Here is a 20,920-nt window from a genome sequence, read left to right on the forward strand (position 1 = left end):
TTTTAATCTCAACTAAACACATTTCGGAAAAGAAAACTAAATTTTATATTATACAACTTTCTTTTAAAGTATTCATCTTTAGAAAAGTAAAACATTGTAAAAATAACTTAGTAAGTAATGCACTTTATTTTAATTGAATATATATATATATATATATATTTTAAATTATTAGCCATGTTTTTTGGATTATTTAAAAACTATATAATTATAATTTTGTTGTGAAATTTGATGAGTTTTATATTTTTAATTGACCCGACGAGTATGACCTGGCTCCATCCCTGTTCTGGACATGAGACCCTCTCTTTAATCCTTTCATTTTCAATTCAATATATTAAATTCTAAGAATAAGCAACTTTGTTGAAGATTTTTTTTGGTTCACACTTAATGGCCAGCCATACAAAATTCCGTTTGACCCAATCCCTATTATTTTTTTACCAATACAACATATAAAGTTTTAAAAAAAGTGGAAGAAATACACAATAATAATCAAGTTTAAATGACTTTAGTGATGGAGTGAACGTAATTTTATTCTTGTGGGGTAAATTGTATTCTATGATGAAGGTAACTTTATGGTATCCTAATTTAAGTTTAAACTTTATTATTATTTAAACATTACTATATAACTTAATATCTCACTTAGAGAAAAAAATAATATTTATGATAAAAGTGTTTAAACTTTATTATTTAACATAAAATATTTATATTTTATAAATTTAATTTAATTTTATAAATTTTACACAAATAATACATAGTTAGTAATTTTTCAAAGGTTCATAATATATTAACAATCGAATAATTTTTTACTGATTAAATATATATTTTTTGTGTTTGGAGTATAATAGAATAAAATTAGTTATTTTTCTAATTTAAACTTTAGATTTTTAATTGTTTATAGTAAGAAAATTATTAGAATGTTTTCTTATTAAAAGAATTTTCAACCTGGATTCTATTATAAATATTATAACATCAACGGTATCTATGAATCAACGTGAAATCTTTTAGCATATTAGTCGATATTGAAAATTCATTTGTTATATAAAAAAATTAACAATGACTCATTTTATAATAGTTTTCTTATTACACATCCAAAAATTTTAAAAATTTTAAAGTTTGAATTAGGAAAAAAAATCAATTTAACTCATGGGTTAACCCATATGTAGAATGTGTATTTGAGTATGCATTTGTGAAATTAACATATTTCTAAGATTGGGGAATTAGTGACGTTGGGGTGGGTGGAGAGAGGGGGTAAAAAACAATGGAGACAAATTTTATATTATATTGTTGAAGCCTGGAACCGTGTATTTGCATTGACTTGATCTGGTATGCTACCCAACAACTTGTTGCATTAAAATATGAAAACCCAGCTAAATGCTCCATCAAATTTCTCCATTAATAATTCGGAGTTAGCCTCTCTATCTTCTATATATTCAACGCAGATAGAAGCCACATTCAAGCCATTCTTAATTCTCAGGAACAGATTCATCAACCAAACAGGGTCGATCTGATAACACATTCATAACAAGATGGGTCAGTTTCTTAACATGGTCATTCTTGTAGCAATTGCAGTTTCTGCAACGATTCTGAAAGCCACAGAAGCTGCAGAATACACAGTAGGTAACACCACAGGGTGGATAAGTGGTCCTACCGGTGGCGCTTCATTCTACTCCGACTGGGCTTCCGGCATCACATTCAAAGAGGGGGACATCCTAGGTGAGTGCCACTATCATCATATCTTAGTTTCTGTTTTATTATGTTTATAATTGGCATTATGTTGTGTTGTTTATGTTATGATGTTTTGTTGCAGTGTTCACATTCAGCGCAAGCCACACCGTGGCCGAGCTCAACGACAAGGCAAGCTTTGACGGTTGCAGCGTGAATCAAAACAAGGAAGTGATTACAACATCACCAGCTAGAATCACTCTGAATCGTACTGGGGAGTTCTATTTTGCATGCACAATCCAAGGTCATTGCAGCAGTGGCCAAAAACTGAGCGTCAGCGTCACAGGTTCTTCACCTTCACCCTCACCACCTGGTTCTGGAACCACTCCTACCCCACCTGGTTCTGGAACAACACCTACTCCACCTACCAGCGAAGCAGGACCATCACCTCAATCACCGCCAACTGAGCCAGGTTCAACTCCACCACCACCTCCATCACCGGGCTCCGCCACCTCCACAGTGGCAACTTTCTCTCTTCTTTTCACAACCCTTGTAGTAAACTCATTGTTGTTCTAAACTTTGCTTCTGCTTTATTTGTGTCATAGTTCATTTTAATTACTATGCGGGGGTGCTTTCAGTTTCTTCTGTGTTTCTTCTAGGATATACGTATAGGGTGATTTCATTATTCATCGTGATTGTATTTTTGTAGGGTGAAATAAATTTGTTATTAATTTGTTTGGTTATGCATATGGATCAATAAACTATTGTCCTATTGTGGATTATTTCTCCATCCTTCAAGGCTATTTTATATGTAAATTATCATTCATTTTAATATGAGTCCTACTTTTCCGCTAATCACTTTTTTAATTAAAACCAATCTTGGAATCTTAAACTGGTGTAATATAAAATATAAATACTCTCACTTTTCAAAAAAATGGAAAGAAAAAGTTTTTCCAGAGGTACCATTAGTAAGAAATGTAATTTCAATCTTTTGCCTATGAATTATTCAGACCAACACCAATAAGGTAGGAGGCCGACAAAAATAAACAATAATTTTAGGTAGATATATTTTTGTACCGTACAACTTGAGAAAGTGTAAGTCAATAACATTACAATTTTTAATATTAGTATAATTGGATCTAGAAGGGGTTCAGTAGAACTTGAATTTTTTTTATTAGGTTTGACTGTCTAGCATACTAACAACCCAAACAAAATTTTATATGGTAAATTCTGCATCATATCAATTTCAAACTGTACTCGATTTATCATTAAAATATAAAAAATCTCATGTAAAATATGAAAATGACCTTAAATGAAATATGACAGTGTGGATAGAAAAAGTATTTTTGAAATTTTTGTTTGGAATATATTTTTAGATATGGATATTTTTAACACATTTCTGAATTTTGGAAATTCTTTTTCATAATGCATTTTTAGATTTTGTGTTTTGAATTTTCTTTTTCATAATTTATTTTTTTATTTTGGATTTTCTTTTCCAAAACGAGAATTTGATTTTTGAATTGTATTTTTTGAATTTTGGATTTAAAAATCCAAAATAGAGGATGGTTTTGGAAAATTTAAAAGATGATACAGTGCAGGTTGAAATTGATATATTACATGAAGAATTTGCCATTTTATATTTGCCATTTCAAATTTTATAGGACAAATTCTGCACCATATCAATTTCAAACGGTACCCAATTTATCATTAAAATGATAAAAATGTGAAATTATGAAAATGACCTTAAATAAAATGAGAGTGTGGATAAACAAATATTTGCATAACACTTTTTTTAGAATATATTTTTGGATTTGGATTTCTGGAACACATTTCTGAATTTTGTAAATTTTTTTCCATAATATGCATTTTCAGATTTTGTGTTTTGAATTTTCTTTTCCATAATTTATTTTTTGCCTTTCATATTTCCTTTTTCAAAACGAGATTTTGATTTTTGTTATATTTTTTGAATTTCAGATTTGAAAATCCATAATAGAGGATGATTTTGAAAAGTTTAAAAGATGATAGGGTACAAGTTGAAATTGATATAGTACATGAAGAATTTTCCATTTTATATTGGTCCACTAATACTTATAAGCTATCCACTAATACTTACAAGCTATGTCTAATTTTTCATTAACCAAATGTTTAAGAGGTTCCACTAATCCATTTAATGATTATATGAGTACACAAACCACTCCTAGTTACAATGAGTGCACAAACCATTCCTGATTGTACCATCTTCACATTTTCCGAGATTCAGATCTCAAAGAAAGAAATAAGAATATTTTTAAAGAAAGAATAATTTAAGCTTACACTGTTTACTTCACAATGTGAACAATTACAATGATTTCGTTTACCCATAAATAACACTTAGCATAATATGATCGTTATAAGATAGAAAGAATTAGACCATCTTTATCTTGAATCCTTTTTATATAGCTTTTGTTGCAACACTTTTTTGGCTAAGATATGATATTTGCTTTGTCATCTATAAAAAAAATCTTTTATATTTCCTTGATTAGTGCTTTGACAAGAAGCTTCATTTGGATAGTCATTGTATGCTTCTTTTTGAACTTTTGACTTTAATTGATAGAACCCATTTAAATAAGATTGCATATCTAACAATTAATCAAAGTGAAAAGTGAAATTGTATTGTTCAAATATGTTGTTTCCATAACAATTTCTTAATTGTTTCTCATATAAAAGCTTCCCACAATTGGACATATATACATTGTAGATATTGTTTCAAATATGTTCATATCTAGAAAACTTTAATTGTTATAACTTATTACAAATTTATTTTAGAATAAGAACATATGAGAAATATTAGATCACTTGTCATGAAACTAGTGATACCAATGAATGGTCTAGAGATCCTTCAACTAGCACAAAACACGCATTAGAAATGTTTAGATAATAAACTCTTATTTAAACAAGTAAGTCACATTTAAGTTTTGTTATCATCAAAACAGATAGATAGTTTACTGGGATTATACCATTTAGATAAGCTACTTGGATTAGACCATCTATAGCCTCAACAATTGTTTTCTTTTTTATGATCACAAAAACTTTAATAATTAAGTATATGAGAGATAATGCACAATAGAATGATGGAGGACCATCCATAAAACAACATAATGGGGCTTTAATAGGATCCATGACTAAGAGGATAGAAGAGGCTTTAAAAAAAAAACTTTATTGCTTTAGAGTGTATAATACTAGAATTTTTCTTCTTTCTTTTTAATCTTAAACAAATTGTATAGGTGTACATTTTTTCTTAAAATTGAAAAATTTGTAAAGGCATGAGTGGGGTTGGATTTGGGTCTCAATTTGGGCTTGTAAATTTAGCCAAAACTCATTGAAATAAGCGTTCAAGCATGGAAGAGGGAGTGCTTCTTCCTGCACCTCCATCCCTTCTTCAGCCACCCCCATAGTAAACGTGCTTTTACTATTATACCCCTCAGTAAAATAATATTAAAAATGTAAAACTAAACCTAATTTTACCCACCCACTTTACTATCTCTGGTTCCTTTATCAGCAGCAGAAGGGTGCGGCGGCACCCACCCCTCCATTCACGTTCTTTTTCTTCAAACGCCCAGTAGCCTCCATTCTCGCCCAGCAGCCTCCATTCTCGTCCAGCAGCCTCCATTGTAACTCCAAGCATTGAGCCTCTTCATCCAAGGTTAGTTCCAGATTTTTTTTAAAGCATTGTTCCGTATCACAGAAATCTCTAAAATCCGGTAGTGTAGTTAGGTTCCGTATTCAAGTAATCCGGTAGTGTTTTTCAATTGTTCCAAATCCGGTAGTCTATTTTGAATAGTTCCGGATTACATAGGTTTCGGATTATATAATCCGGTAGTGATTAATTAGTTATATAATCCGGTATGTATTTTTTAATTGTTGGTTCCGGATTAGACAATCCGATATGTGTTTTTTAATTGTTGCTTCTGCATTAGATAATCTGGTATGTGTTTTTTAATTGTTGGTTTCGGATTAGATAATCCGGTATCTGTTTTTTAATTGTTGGTTTCGGATTAGATAATCCGGTATGTGTTTTTTAATTGTTGGTTTCGGATTAGATAATCCGGTATCTGTTTTTTAATTGTTGGTTTCGGATTAGATAATCCGGTATTTGTTTTTTAATTGTTGGTTTCGGATTAGATAATCCGGTAGTATTAATTTTAGGCTAATCCGGTAATGACTTTTTTTGGAGTTTCACTTATGCAATCTTGTTTAGTTTATTTTGTTTCCAGTTGAAAAACTTTTTTTTAGATTATGTGCCATGGTTCACCTATGACAGATATGGCTAAAACAAGAGGTGGTGGATCTCAAGGTCATGATCGAACAAGACCAACGACATCTGTCCGTAGAAGAGATCGAGGTGTTGTGGAGGAAAGAATTGGTGATGTTAATATTGATAATGACAATCAACAAGAATTACATGATGATAGGCAAATGGACCAGGGAGAAGGGTTTCCTGGAGGACCTTCTGATATGTCTTTGCTGGTAAATTTTGCTGACCATGTTGCTGTTAAGCTTTGGGATGGTGAGGTAAGAACAAAAAAACCTTCAATTAAATTGTTTTTGTTAATTATTGTTTAAATTGATTTAATTATATTAAATATATACAAATTTTGTATTAGGATCGGGGAGAACTTAAATTGGTATCCCAGGGTAGGAAATTACGTAAATTTGGGATGCCTCATGCTGAGATTGAAGTTCTTATACAAAATTCTGGATTATTTAGTCTGTGCAATATAAGCTATGAGGTGGGGGACAGGGGGTTGATTTTAGCCTTTGTTGAAAGGTGGCATGCTGAGACAAACTCCTTCCACCTTCTTATAGGTGAGATGACCATCACACTTGATGATGTGTCATCTCTTTTACACCTCCCCATTTTGGGTCAATTCCCTACGTATGTGCCCTTAGAGTACAACGGAGCTGCAACTATTTTAACTGAGTTATTAGGGGTGGAGGAGACTCGTGGGAAGGCTGAGATGAGGCAGTGTCGAGGCGTCAACGTACGATTGAGTTGGCTTCGAGATATATATGCGGAATGTTGCGCTCAAGAGGCTTGGGAATGACACCCATAGCATATCTGGCTAATTGACAAGCACATGGTAATCCGTGAGTCCGTCTAAGTACACATCCACAACATTCACTATCAAACCCCACATCATTGACCCGATCAAACTCTTCAGCAATGAGAATCAAAGCATGTTTAGATACAAAGCCAACCAACATCTTGTACAACTGCACATTGAATGTGTGTCCTATCACATGTAGACTCATTTCAAAGGATGCCTTGATTTCATTATGTTGAAGTATAATAACATGCTTGATAGCATCCCAACATGAGCACAAGTCTCCCATGCTATGTTGTAATATTCGTTTCAAAGACCAATGAGCTGATTCAACCCTGTATAAGTATAAAACATAAAACAATTAGACGTTATAATGAATTAAACAAAGTAAAGGCATTGATATACCTGTTTGATGTTGTATTTCCCAAATGCATTAATGAATCTGTCCAACACTTTACAAATTTTTCTTTGTGCGGAATAATCCATGTGTTCTTCACATATTCAACAAGTAATGGCCACGGTGAACAAATAGTTTCAAAACTTTTAACAAACTCATCAAATTGAGCAATATTTGTACAATCAATGATAGTCCTCCATGAATCCATCACAACTTCCCAAGCCTCGACAGAATCAACCAACATTTTACACTTTGCTTTAACATTCTTATTGATATGAAACCGACAAAGAAGGTTTCTTGCTTTAGGAAACACAATATTGATGGCATTCATCAAAGCAAGATCTCTATCACAAACAATGACTTCAGGCCCCACATGCGATGTCAAAAGTGACCCTCTAAATTTTTGTAGTGCCCATATGAAGTTCTTTTCCTTCTCGCTAGATAAGAATGCAAAACCAGCAGAAAAGGACAAACCTGTACAAGTCACACCAACAATCTCAAGCAAAGGCAGTCGATACTTGTTTGTTTTGTAAGTCGTATCCATCAAGAATACAATGTTAAATGCATTCAAAAGTTTCACAGCATCAGGATGAGTCCAAAAAATATCACTAACAATATTGGAAGACTCATGACACGTACTCCAGTGAAGATAGTTGTCACGGTCTAACAACATCATTAATTGTTGTAATTCAGTTCGTGGTCCTCTAACTGATCTCTTGTATGAGTATCTTGCATTGTATACTTGCTTTATTGTTGTCATATTATCCTCATTATTCTCCTTCAAAGTACGTAGTATGCTACTCGGTTTAACCATGCTTTTAGTCATATCAACAAGCATGAAATGTTCATTCGCTTTTAATCTGCCCGCATATGGATGACCAACTAATGTATCATACAAATCATGATTATGAGTACCACATATTACCTTAAGTACCCAACCTTGACCCTTTCCAATAGGTTTACCTCGCAATTTAAAGGGACATTGACATTTTCGAGTACCAGTTACAGTAACCTCCAAACCATCCTTATACTTTCTGTAACTACCCCCCCTTTCACAACCTAACAAGACATATGTTTTTCTCCCTTGCTTCCCATTTGCTATGTCAGACCTAATAATGACAATCACAAAACTAAGTCTATAAGCAACCCTACGGACCCATTCAAGTAAGTCTTCTCGCGAAGGAAAAACCTACACAAAGTTATTCCAACAATATTACAAAAACACTTCTTCAAATTATAAAGCAATAAACATAAATAGAATGAAATTTTATTCACCTCATCTGTTGTAAAATGAGTACCATAATCATCTTCAACTAATTCATGTTGATGAATAGAATTCATTAATTCTTCCATATATATCATTTCTACTTCATCCGATCTTTTTGTAATCAATCCAACCTCCATGTCCATACTTACACCTTCATTCATAAAACATAAATTTCTATTTTATTCTAATTTTCATAAATTCAAACAAGTATGCAAAATAAAAACAACATTCAATTACCCTTCCGGATAGTGTAATCCATAAGTAAAATAGTACCTTCCAGATTAGATAATCCGTAATGCATTTCACAACTTCAAAGTGACTTCCGGATTATTTAATCCATAAGTCAAATTAAAACAGCAAATTGCATTCCGGATTACATAATCTGTAAGTCATATTTAAAGTTCTAAAATGACTTCTGGATTACGTAATCCATAGTTCATTTTAATGTACCAGATTATACAATCCGGAAAAGTGAATATCTTTGTTCCGGATCCGGTTTACCCCAGCTTTAACTAATCCGGAACAATTTAATATTGTCTTACGGATTGTGAAAACATTCCGGATTATAGGGGTGGATTCATTGCACGGATTATACAATCCGGTGATCTAGCGGATTAACCCAATCCGGAGAAATGTGTTTAAAGCACGAAAGACTTACCTGAACGGAAGAGCGCAGGGAAGACCACCCACCACAGCAACAGCACCACCTCCACGGTTACCACCACCACCTCCACAGTTACCACCACAAGCACCACCGGCAAGCACCAAGCACCAAGACCAAACACCTTCGTTCTTCGTTTTCACTATGAGTAGAAAGTAAAACAAATTTTCTATTTTTATCTTTTTTTACTGAAGGACAAATTTGGAATTTTAAAAGTATATGGGGGTGGTTGAAGAAGGGATGGAGGTGCAGGAAGAAGCACCCTGGAAGAGGAAGATGGAGCATAAAGTCCCACATATATATGTTAAAAGCATGTAAGAGATATTACATTTGAAAATAAGAGGATTTTAGCTAAAAAAAATAAAAATATTAACAATGTGTTTCAAGGTAACTGAAATATTATTATTATTAGCGGGAACACAGGCACTGACGTGCCTGTGTATCCGCATTTTTTATTTTTTTTATTTTTTTTTATTTTTTAAAAACAATTTTTCTTAATAACATTAAAATGAGAAGTTAAAGAGTAGTGGAGAGAGAAAGTGGGAAGTAGGTACCTATATAGGTTATGTGTAGGGAAGAATCATAAAATCTCTTTCTTAAATCAATTTTAATAAAAAAAAATATCAGTTTAAATCAGAAAAGTAACGTACCAAATTTCCACTCTCCTCCTAAAGTGGTCCACAAAATATTAGTAGGCATGCATGACTTTATATACCCACTGATCCAATTACCATAAGGATAACATCCTTCAAAAAAATGTTCACCCCAATTCACAAAAATTATGTAAGGATTTTACCTGTGAATTGTTGTCATCATACTACTTTACTGTTACATATGCAAAAATCTAGATGTAACTTGATTTTATATAGGAATATCCGTGCGTATAATCTATATGAAAGTCCTAATTTATCTATTAATTTATCTATGCATCTAAATTCGTAAATAATTATCCGTAGATAACTTTTAAATTTATTGTTGTAAGGTTAAACAAAAATGCCAGGAAAAAAAATTAATCTCATAATTAACAACCCAGGGTCGTTAATATAATAAAACTCATTGAGCTTATAAATCGATTCAACTGCAAAATCACATGTACAAATTCCGAACTTAGACTTATGTACTCACCCGAGATATTTGGAGATATAACCATAACTAAATATGATTGATAAAATATTTAAGTATTCAAATAAGGAAAATATATCCAAATAACTTGGATAAACAACTAATAACTATGTATGATATTTATTCATAACTAGCAATCAAATGAGTATTGATATACAATATTATTTAAGTACTTATACAACCAACTATATCTCTTAGTTATTAAGTTTTTATTGTAGGGGTCTAAAAGTCTATAAATAAATATATAGTAATGGTAATGAGTACTTACTCAATTCCTTCACTTAATTTCATATACTTGATATTTTCAATCATTCTTATTAACTTCAACATCGAAAAATCTGTTGCAGATACATGTTTTTCAATCTTCATCAAAAGTTTATTGTCCACATCTCAAAAGATGAAGCTCAACTTCGCAATAGATTAAAAAAGATATTTCCAATATTTATTTAAATAAATATGTCTAGGAAAAGATGGATTTAAATGATAAACGGAAAATGGTGACGAATATAGTACTCCATATATTTTTTTCGTGTTTGGATATAATATGACTTTGATTGAAGGCATTTTGAAAAAGTATGTGCTCAGAATATTTTGTTTAACTGATTAAATAATTTGTAATAAATAGAAAGAAATGTATAATTATTTGTCTAAAATTGTTTTTAAAAATTAAAGTCGATGATTCAAATACTTTTTATGAAAAATAAAAATAAAAATATTTATGCTAACATAAATTTAAATTTTATTATATTTTATTTTATAGAAATATTTTTGATATTTGTGCATTGCAAGTAAGATATTTTGTTTCATAAATTAAATTTAAATTTAACTTTCTAATTTCGTAAAGTTTATTTATTCATTTTATTTTCAGATATATTCTAAATGAAACAATTTTTTTTGAAAAGTCATAATACACTTTACCTTCATACAGTCCATGAGTTTAAGTTTGACCTGTTGAACTCTTGTCATCTCAATAAAAAGTGATTCCACTACATCTTAGACTTATGGAATTAAGTTTTTTTTTTTCTTTCGGTTTCAACATTGGAGTTGCACTCGTAATCAAATTTTATCTGAACTATTTTTTTTAAAAAAAGGGTTATTTCTTTCCTTGACATACTTCCTAAGTGAGGTTAAGCAATGATGTCTTCCCATCATTATTCTCATCCATTTACTTTCTAAACAATATTAATAAAAAAGTTTTGATCTAGTCTATTTCCCATGCTTAAAGAGATATGCTTAAAGAGATAGTTATTGAAAGAAATTGTATTAATGGCCTATACCTCAATGTATAATTTATAATTTGATTACAATCAATCTAATAATCAAGTAATAATTAGATGTTATTTAAAAATTAAATTACATCCTAATTATCATGATTAATTAGGTATTGATATGTATAATTTTGTGTAAGATGGAAAATCTTCAAGACACTTCTATTCGTATTAACAATATTTACATACAGGAATTCCACCCATTAATATGAAAACAAATAAAAATAAAACTATTTGTAAATTTCATAATTACTTATATAATAATAAAACTCATAATAGTAAGAATTCTAATAATACTTGTAATAAATTATATTTAGATATTGTTTCAAATTCCCAACACTCTTTATAACCGTTGCTATTAACTCTGATATGCCAATTAGTCTTTCCTCACTATAGGAAAAAAATATTTTAACAGAGATTATTTAGCGGAGGTTAATATAACTCTATGAATTGATTTAATCAATGGATGTTTTTTTAACTTTTATTAAGTTCTAAAAGTTATTCTAAAACCTCAAGAAAAATAATACAGGTTTTTTGAACATTCTTTAAATTTCAAAGGTTTATTTTAAAACCTTAGTAAAATAATGAAGGTTTTTTTAACCTCCGTTAAATTTCAAATGTTTATTTTAAAACCTCAGCAAAATAACAAAGGTTTTTTTAACCTTCGTTAAATTTCAAAGGTTTATTTTAAAATCTCAGCAAAATAACAGAGATTTTTTTAACCTTCATTAAATTTTAAAGGTTTATTCTACAACCTCAGTAAACGACGCAGTAAACGCAACACAAACCAAAGCAGAATCACATTTCAGCTAAACATTAGTAAGCCCATCTTTTGAGCTTCTTCCACAGCATGTATAACCCCATAAAACTCAACAACCAGAGCAATCTGAACTTCAAGAAACGCAGAGATAGCTCCAATAAATTCCCCCATACTCTCACGAAAAATACCTCCACAAGTAGCAAGACCAAGATATCCCCTAACAGCCCTATTGTTAATTTTAACCCAACCTGGTGAAGAAAACTTCATCTAACAGAAAGAGAACGAAGAACTTTACCAGTTCGAGTATTAATACCAAAAAACTTGATCACATTGAAATCCAACATATCATTCTTCATTGAAGCTTTAGACGAATTACCCACTAGACGGTTTAAATCTTTAATAACTGAAAATGCCGTAGAAACCTCAATCTTATCCTGAAAACGAACATAATTTCTCATACAGCATATCATCCAAATAGAAAAAGTTATCACAACAAGCTTAATCAATTTAACCAAAGGACTACCATCACTCTTAATAAAAGAGAGAAGATCATCCTTATTAGAGAAATGAGAAGTAAGAAAAATCTGTCGAACTCAACTCCAAATACGCAAAGCATTAGAACATTCAAAAAATAAATGTTGAATAAATTCCTCATGATAAGCGTACATATAGAACAAATATGCAGACCTTTATTTTGAATATGTTGATCTGTAGGAAGTCGCCCACGAAAAACTTTCCAAAGGACAAGAGTTTTGGAAGGTGAAAGATATGAAGACCAAATAAATTTACCCCAACCACATGGAACTCCTGAATCCAAGAAAAAAGTCCTAGCTAATTTAAGAGTGAAACGATCAGACTCATCTAGAATCCAATTAGGAATATTCTATTCTGCCCTAACCATGATATGACTAAAAAGATATGCTGTAAAGACAATGAAATATTTCAATCACCACCTACCCAAAACTGAGAGACTGTATCCGGAATGCTAGCTCCATCAGATAATCCTACAATATTTGCTAACGAAGTAGTACCACACCATTTATCATTCCAGAAATTAATAAAAGAACATGTACCAACAATCCAAGAAGTATAATCAAGTATAGTAGAATAAAACTGCTTAATTTCAGGCCAAAGAGATGAGGATCTATAAACCATTCGAAACTCGTATTTTGATTTAAGAACCCTGACTTTCAAGAGCAAAGACCAAAGTTTGTTGCTATAAGCAAAATTTCAACCAAGCTTAAGAAGGTATGCATTATTTTCATGGTGAAGGTTAATAATCTTCAAACCTCCATTCTCAAGGGGAGAACAAATCCTAGCCCAATTAATAGTAGCTATATCTTTTTTCAGTATATCACTAGTCCAAATGAAATTTCGACACCACTGCTCAACTTGCTTAAGAAGAGAGACAAGCCATTTATACAAATTAAAACTATAAGCTAGAAGACCCGTAATCACTATTGACCAACTGAATACGATCCATCACTATTTACCTTTCCAAGAAGCAAGCTTCAATTTGAATTTATCAACCAAAGGTTGAAGAAAACGACACCTTGGAGCACCAACAAAAATAGGCACTCCTAAATAAGTGAAAGGCAAACAACCATGACTACAAAAAAGAATACGTTGAATTTTGGTGACAAATCTTGCAGAATTATCCATGGTGAAAAAACTACTCTTAGAATTATTAACATATTGACCCGAAAAATCACCATATGTTTTAATAAAAATACTCAAATTAAGAGACTTATTATATGCCCTACAGAAAACAAAAATGTCATTCGCATATAAAATATGAGAGGGAGTGAGAAAACCTTGCGAGCTAACCATATGTAGTATCTTCTTATCATTCACAAGCTTTGAGAGACCTCCACTAAAAACTTCCTCTGCAAGACAGAAAAGTAGAGGAGACAAAAGATCACCTTTTCTAACACCTTTACTACAAGGAAAAAATTTCACCAAACTGTCATTTATTCTGATAGAAAGCATAGTTGAACGAAGAATAGTACTAATCAAATCGACAAACGAGGGGTGAAAACCAAAGCGTGACAAAACTAATAGTAAAAAACTCCAACTCATAGTGTCGAAGGCTTTGTGAATATCATCATTGTAAGCCACATTACCTCCGTGAACCTTTTTAGAAAGCAAGTTAATAGCTTCAGAAGAAATACCAATACAATCATGAATCTGTCTGCCCTGCACAAACCCATTCTACAAGAGCAAACTGATTGCCAAAATCATGAAAATAATCTTATATTTAAAATTGGCAACAACAATTGACCTGTAATCTTTAATGAATTCAGCATCCTGAATCTTAAGAATAAGAAATATCACATTAATAATACCGGGTTATTTCAAATATTAAAAGAAATGTTATTAAAAAAAATTAGTCAAAGCTGTAGTGAAAGGGATATATATGCTTACTTCACTTTTACCTCATCACCTGAGATAGAAAAACCACATTTTTTCTATAAATAATAGAAACTAAGATAAACAAGAAAAAAGAAAATATGCAGATATTTGTAAACATTTTTCTGGAAGACAAAAAAAAAGTTTTTTACTTTGTTCAAACATGAAATCCCCAGTGCCATATATTACTCACACTATCTATATATCTAATCACTGAGAAACCTGTTGCATCAAAACTGTGGACAAGTTATCATCAATAAAAAGCATATTACCAAAACTGGAAAATGAAATCCTTATTATATATATAATCTTCTGATAATAAATTAGCCAAGAAGCTAGCAAACTAGAAAGCTATATAGCTAGCAAAAAGAGCATCAGAGAGAAGCAGAGAAGTCTGTTGACATATACAGCAAGAATTTTTCCCCTTGCTTTGGCAGTGAGGGCTTAATGTAAAATCTTAAAAACTGAAGTTAAATTTGGCAGTATTTCAGAGGTGAAGAAGGGAGAAAGGGCCAGTTTGTTTCGCATGAAGTGACAAAAAAATTTGAAGGAGTTAAAAGCTAAATCAGGTAATGAAGAGGTGCTCTTGCGTCCTATTTAAACAATGGGTCTTATATTCTCTCCGGTTTTGCAGCCTGCAGCAATCTGCACTTTGCATTTAAAGCTGTCTTTTTATTTAATGACCGATGCAGAGAAATAATGATGATCGCATCTTCTCTTGTGAAACCCCTCGTCCTTTCAAATTCAAGCAACTGTGGTATATACATATATATGTATTTATGCTTTTTGTTTCACTTTCATTGACAGCTTCTACCTGTCTCTCTCTCTTTCTCTTTGCTGCTGCTAGGTAAGTCAGATAACAATTAATGAGTTATGTAGATTTTCCAGGTGTTGTGGTGAGGTGAGGCTCCTCCATGCCATTAATATGATGATATTTCTAAGTGGCTTTTGAGGCTGCAATCTGCCTGTATCTTCTGTGTTTGGGGAAAACTGATTTCGGGTCAGAAACATGGAGGGATAAGAGTTTTCAGGTGTCTGGTAAAACCTCCCTCCTCACTTCTATTCAAGAGAGATATCATATCATATCATATCATATTATACTATTATATTATATTAAATTGTACTATATTATACTTCAGCATATCCTTCAATTTTTCTGTAGTTTCTACATGCTTTGGTTTGTTTATCCTTCTCAAAACTATCTGATAAACCTACTTTTCCCTCTTCTGTTCTTCTTGGCAGCATCAGGATGGAGCCACCTCATGTGATGTTGGGAGGTGAAGAGGAATGTCACAGCAATGAATCTGGATGGACCATGTACATTGGATCTCCCAGAGATGAGGAGGCACATTGTGATGATAATGAAGAGAAGGGTTATAGCCTGGATTATGATTATGAAGATGCAGAAGCTGATCCAGATGTAGAAAGTGACGATTCTATGGCTTCTGATGCTTCTTCTGGGCCGAGTCAATATGGAGTAATTAATCCATTGGGAGGTGGCTATGATGGCATCACACATATTCAGCAGCAGAAGGAGGAAGTGAAGGAGAAGTGTTGCTCAGATCAGAAGAGAATAACAGCAAGTAAATCAAAGGGAAATCAAGTAGTTGAAAAAAGGGTTGAAAAGAATAAGATGGTTTTAATGAGTAGTAAAGGTAAGGCTCCTGCAGTTTAGAACCCTAGCAAAGTCAAGGTGAATAATACCTAAGGTGAGGAATAGCTTATTTTCTTAGGTTTTAGTTTTTTTGCGACAAATTACTATGTTTCGTTACAAGACTCTTATGATATTTAGGATTTGAGCAAGAAAACATGAATGTCACATTTATTTTCTGCAGCATGCATGTGTTAGTGAGTACTTGTGCAAATCTGTTTAATTTCTAATACCCATTTCTTTTTCATGTGTATGAGAAAAATGGAAACTAGGTCATGACGTGTATGAGGAGTTTCAACAGTGAGTCAAATTAGTCAATAAATCAGTTGTTGAAATAGGGGAAACCAAAATTCTAAATAAAGTATTTTTTATAAACAAATTTTATTTTTTTGATAAGGACATCTTAATAAGATATTAGATATTAGTAAAATTTAATTGATCTTTGTAAAGTTAATATCTTTTACTTAGAAGATATCTTTGTCCTTAATTAGAAAACAAGAAACTGGATAATTACAAATTAAATGTTATTTGCTATGGATTCACATTAAGGTTGCATGATATATCTAACTAACTTATCATGATTCTTGTATTTGAAAGTTAATATGTTTGGGAGTTGTCAGTTTTGAAACATAAAAATCACAAAACATAAACCCAAATAATATTTTAGCTGGGAAACAAGTAGTTTTATTCAAACACCAAATATTCATTCATTCTTCTTCTTATATCATGGTACTTATTGTAATATTTATAGTTTTATTTATTTATGGATATCCTTAAGTTAAGATGGATAAAATAAGATTTTCATGATCACTTGGATTTATTACTCATTCACTGAATCATAGTGAAATTTTAAGAGTCCTGTTATATTAAGTGAATTATTTCATATGACATGTGAAAGAAGTCCTAGGAACAGGTTCCAGCATCAAATGTAAGAACATATTGCCAAAAATGGGGGGAAATCATGGAACATTTGACACTCTTCAAAATTTAACAAGCATTTTTATTAATTTTTATTTAATAATTTAATTTATATTTAAATTAAATAACTTAATTTAATTTTTTAATAGTTAATTAATGATAGAGAAAATGTGAGTTTTTTTTTCAAAATCATGGATGAAATGCTTATTGGACAGGGTCGATTTCTATTTAGAACCATCGCATGTAGATAACCAACTACATCGTCATATAAATAATCATAATTGTACCGGTTGACATTTAGATAATCATAATTGTACCCATAACAATGGGACAAATTTTATAAGTTTTGGCATTTGATTTTAGCCTATTAGTTGTTCAAAATGTATTAAAATAAAAAAAATATTAATAACATTAAGTCCTACGGAAAATTAAGAATGACAATGTTGAGTAGGTCATTCAGGTTGGCTCGCAGTTTGTTACTAAAAAATGCAGGATGGACTCACTAATTTAGTCTGCTGACCTGTTTAGGTCCGTCCTGTATAATCCGCAATTTGTGCGGGCTAACAGTGGGACGGAGCGGGTTGGCCAGCTATAACCCGCATAAATAAAGAAATATTTTTAAAAAAAAAAAATCATACTTCATTCATCCATTACTGCAGTGTGAAATTTATTTTATTTAAAAAATAATAATTTAATGTACTAAAAAAAAGAAAATTTTATTTTAATCATTTAAAGGAGTTAGTTTTTTTTATTAACAATAAAAAAAAATCATTTTAGGGGTGATCCAACCATGTAAAAAATCACACAAAAACGAATAACTCCTCCTTCCAAAAGTTTGTCACTAACCTCCTACTAGAACAAATAGAGTCTAACCTACCTAAATAAATCACTTATGTTTAATCGAATACATACAAATCAGGAGATCCAAACACCAATCAGAAAAGAAAAAAACAAGCAGAAGGAACTTTACAGGTTACTCAGGACCAGACCTTTAGTTGAGTCATGGATGTAATATGAAGAGTGACAATGAATTTAGTTTTAAGTAAGTCTTATATTTAAAATCTATTAATAAAAAAATAATATAAATAAGAGATTTCAATAGGATAATTAAAAAATTATTCATCTTCATTAAAATATTTTGTAGCAAAACTTTGATAAGATATTCTTATACATTTACATACATATATATAGGAAAAATAGATGCAAAGCAAAAACTTTAATTATTTTTAATCAATTCTTCTAACAACCCTCATACTTAAATTTATATTTTTGTCTTAAATGAATGAATTGAAACAAGAATAAAATTTTAATTTTTCAGTAGTAGTAATAAAAAATTTTATAATTAATGAAATTATAATTTTTGGAAATAAAAATATTTTTCTTATGCGGACTAGTCTACGGGTTACCTCTTATGTGGGACAGGTTAGTGAAATGAGCTCACACTCCGTGCGCGAGGCGGGGCGGACCAGCCCGCATTGTCACCCCTACATAAAACTAGATAATACACCCTTAATCACAACTCATATGTTAATATTGACACAATAGTAACGGGTCCATTACAAACATATAAATAAACACAACTTCCAAGAAAAAAGGTACGTCATTATTACGCATTTATTGCACTCAACATCAAATATTGACTACTCACTTGAGCGTCGGAGCATCTTTTGTATGTGTTCTTCAGACCGAGAGCCTACAAAGGAAGAAGAACTTGACTAAAGTAGAGAAACAAGAACAAAGAAAGGAAGGACAAGTTGAAGGAGTTTGAGAAGTGAAAGACGAAACACGTACCAACCAACCGAAGTAAAAAAGTGAATTGTTCGATGGTTAGAAGTTCTCTCACTCCTTTTGAACAATAATAATAATAAATAATAGTGACATATAAAATGTTTTACATATTAAATAATCTAAATCAAGAATAATTATATTTACATAGACAATCCATCAAATTAGTGACATAACGATATCCAAATGAGTTGAACTTAAAACATATTAATAATGCTAACTGACTCTAAAGTTAGTTTGATGGTAATTTTAAATTTATTTAAGCTAGTTAGTTAAATCAACACTGATTTAATTTATCTTTAATATTTATTAAAATTAATGTTAAATTGATCCATGTTAATTTAATCTATTTAAATCAGTGTAAATTAAATTATCACTAATATAATTTATTTTTAATATTTATTAATATTAAACTATTATAAGTAATACTAATCTTCTTTAATTTTAATATTTATATATTTTTTCAATTAATATATAGTTAATATTATTTCAATTAATATATAATTAATATTTATTTATTTTTAATATTTATATTTATTTAAATTAATATTAATTTAACCGATGTTAATTATATTTTTTAATTATTTATTTAAATTAGTATTATTTGACAATTATATAATTATTTTAATATTTATTTAAGTTAACAATTGACACCAATTTTATTTGTGTTAAATTCATGTACCTCCCGAAGATAGAATAGGGATCCTATAGTTCTTATTAAACATGACAAAATTTTGTGATTGTGTGAGCTGAATAAGAACCACTAAGAGTTTTGGACTACATTATTCTACTTAAGTGTACAAATGTCCCTTCATCACTTGGTTTTATTTTTTTATATAAAAACTTTTATGTTAAGTATTATTATGCAACTTAACTTGACATTTCAGTTAGGTTGACACTTCAAGTAACAACAATCATCTGTCATCATATGAAAAAAGTATTATTAAAAAAGTACAAAAAAATATGGGGGAACTAGATCAAAACTTATATGTTAACAAAAACGATACATAGGTACACAATACCTTTTTTTTATCAGCAATAAATGAATAAAATTAAGGGGATACTTAAGGGGTATCCCAACCCATGTACCACAGCCACAAAGTTACACTTCCACAAAAGAAAGTATAACCAAAAACCTAAGCCTACAAAAGGGAATGTCAAACCCAAACCAGCACTTATAACATAACCAAATGACAGAATCAATAAAATAACAGCACCCAACACCCAACTGCGCTCCAAAGAACAACACGACAACACCTAAAAAATCCTAACACTCTTCACCAGTTTTCCAAGCTGCTCCCCACGGCACCCTTCAAATCACACCCTCTCCAATTGAAACCTTCATTTCTGCACCGACCCCCCCCCCCTACACATACGAATTATAGCAGTCCAACCAGCCAACCAGTCCACCTTGACACCAAACAACAATTACGTAACCCGACATAACCTAATCATAAAGAATTCTAAGAACAAACTAGATGGAAGCTTATTATACCAATGAAATGATTCTATATAAATAAATGTCAATTTATCAGCACACACATCACTTGATTTTATTTACATAAGATAGAAAGTTCTCTTCCATTAAGAATGAAAAGTATATCTTCCACCCAAAGTTGTTCTTGATGTTGATGTTTAGTTTAATGTCCTTCTCCACTAAGTAAGCATACATCTTGATAAAAACCTAGTTCAACCTCCATCTACAACCTAATTTTCTATCATAAGTATAATATATCTAACAGAAAGTATAAAATAATTTAAAGTATATATAGAATACTTAACACAAATTATAAACTAGTTAATATAATACCGTGTATAAACTTTAACTTTAAATTTAAGAAGATTATTGTACTGGGTCTTTAAGTTTCTCTTGTTTCAGGGTGTCACAAGAGGTTGAATCAAGTCTCTCTTAGAGTTCAAAACTTGATAAGAACCCACT

At 31.0% G+C, this 20,920-nt stretch overlaps 3 protein-coding genes across 3 annotated transcripts; all 3 read left to right on the forward strand.

Annotated features, from left to right (window-relative positions):
- The first annotated feature begins 1,327 nt into the window (after nt 1-1,327).
- On the forward strand, nt 1,328-2,449 carry LOC137820081 (cucumber peeling cupredoxin-like). The gene is made up of 2 exons (XM_068623869.1): nt 1,328-1,710; nt 1,805-2,449. Exons 1-2 carry the CDS (start codon nt 1,524-1,526, stop codon nt 2,233-2,235), a joined length of 618 nt encoding a protein of 205 aa, XP_068479970.1. The 5' UTR covers nt 1,328-1,523; the 3' UTR covers nt 2,236-2,449.
- Nucleotides 2,450-5,961: 3,512 nt separating this feature from the next.
- Nucleotides 5,962-6,743, forward strand: LOC137822372 (protein MAIN-LIKE 2-like). The gene is made up of 2 exons (XM_068627258.1): nt 5,962-6,210; nt 6,303-6,743. The coding sequence occupies exons 1-2, from the start codon at nt 5,962-5,964 to the stop codon at nt 6,741-6,743; spliced, it is 690 nt and encodes a 229-aa protein (XP_068483359.1).
- Nucleotides 6,744-15,876: 9,133 nt separating this feature from the next.
- On the forward strand, nt 15,877-16,455 carry LOC137822601 (protein SOB FIVE-LIKE 1-like). The gene has a single exon (XM_068627510.1). It carries the CDS (start codon nt 15,877-15,879, stop codon nt 16,300-16,302), a length of 426 nt encoding a protein of 141 aa, XP_068483611.1. The 3' UTR covers nt 16,303-16,455.
- The last annotated feature ends 4,465 nt before the right edge of the window (nt 16,456-20,920 follow it).

This window comes from Phaseolus vulgaris, chromosome 9 (genome assembly GCF_000499845.2).
Source record: "Phaseolus vulgaris cultivar G19833 chromosome 9, P. vulgaris v2.0, whole genome shotgun sequence".
Classification (NCBI taxonomy): Eukaryota; Viridiplantae; Streptophyta; class Magnoliopsida; order Fabales; family Fabaceae; genus Phaseolus; species Phaseolus vulgaris.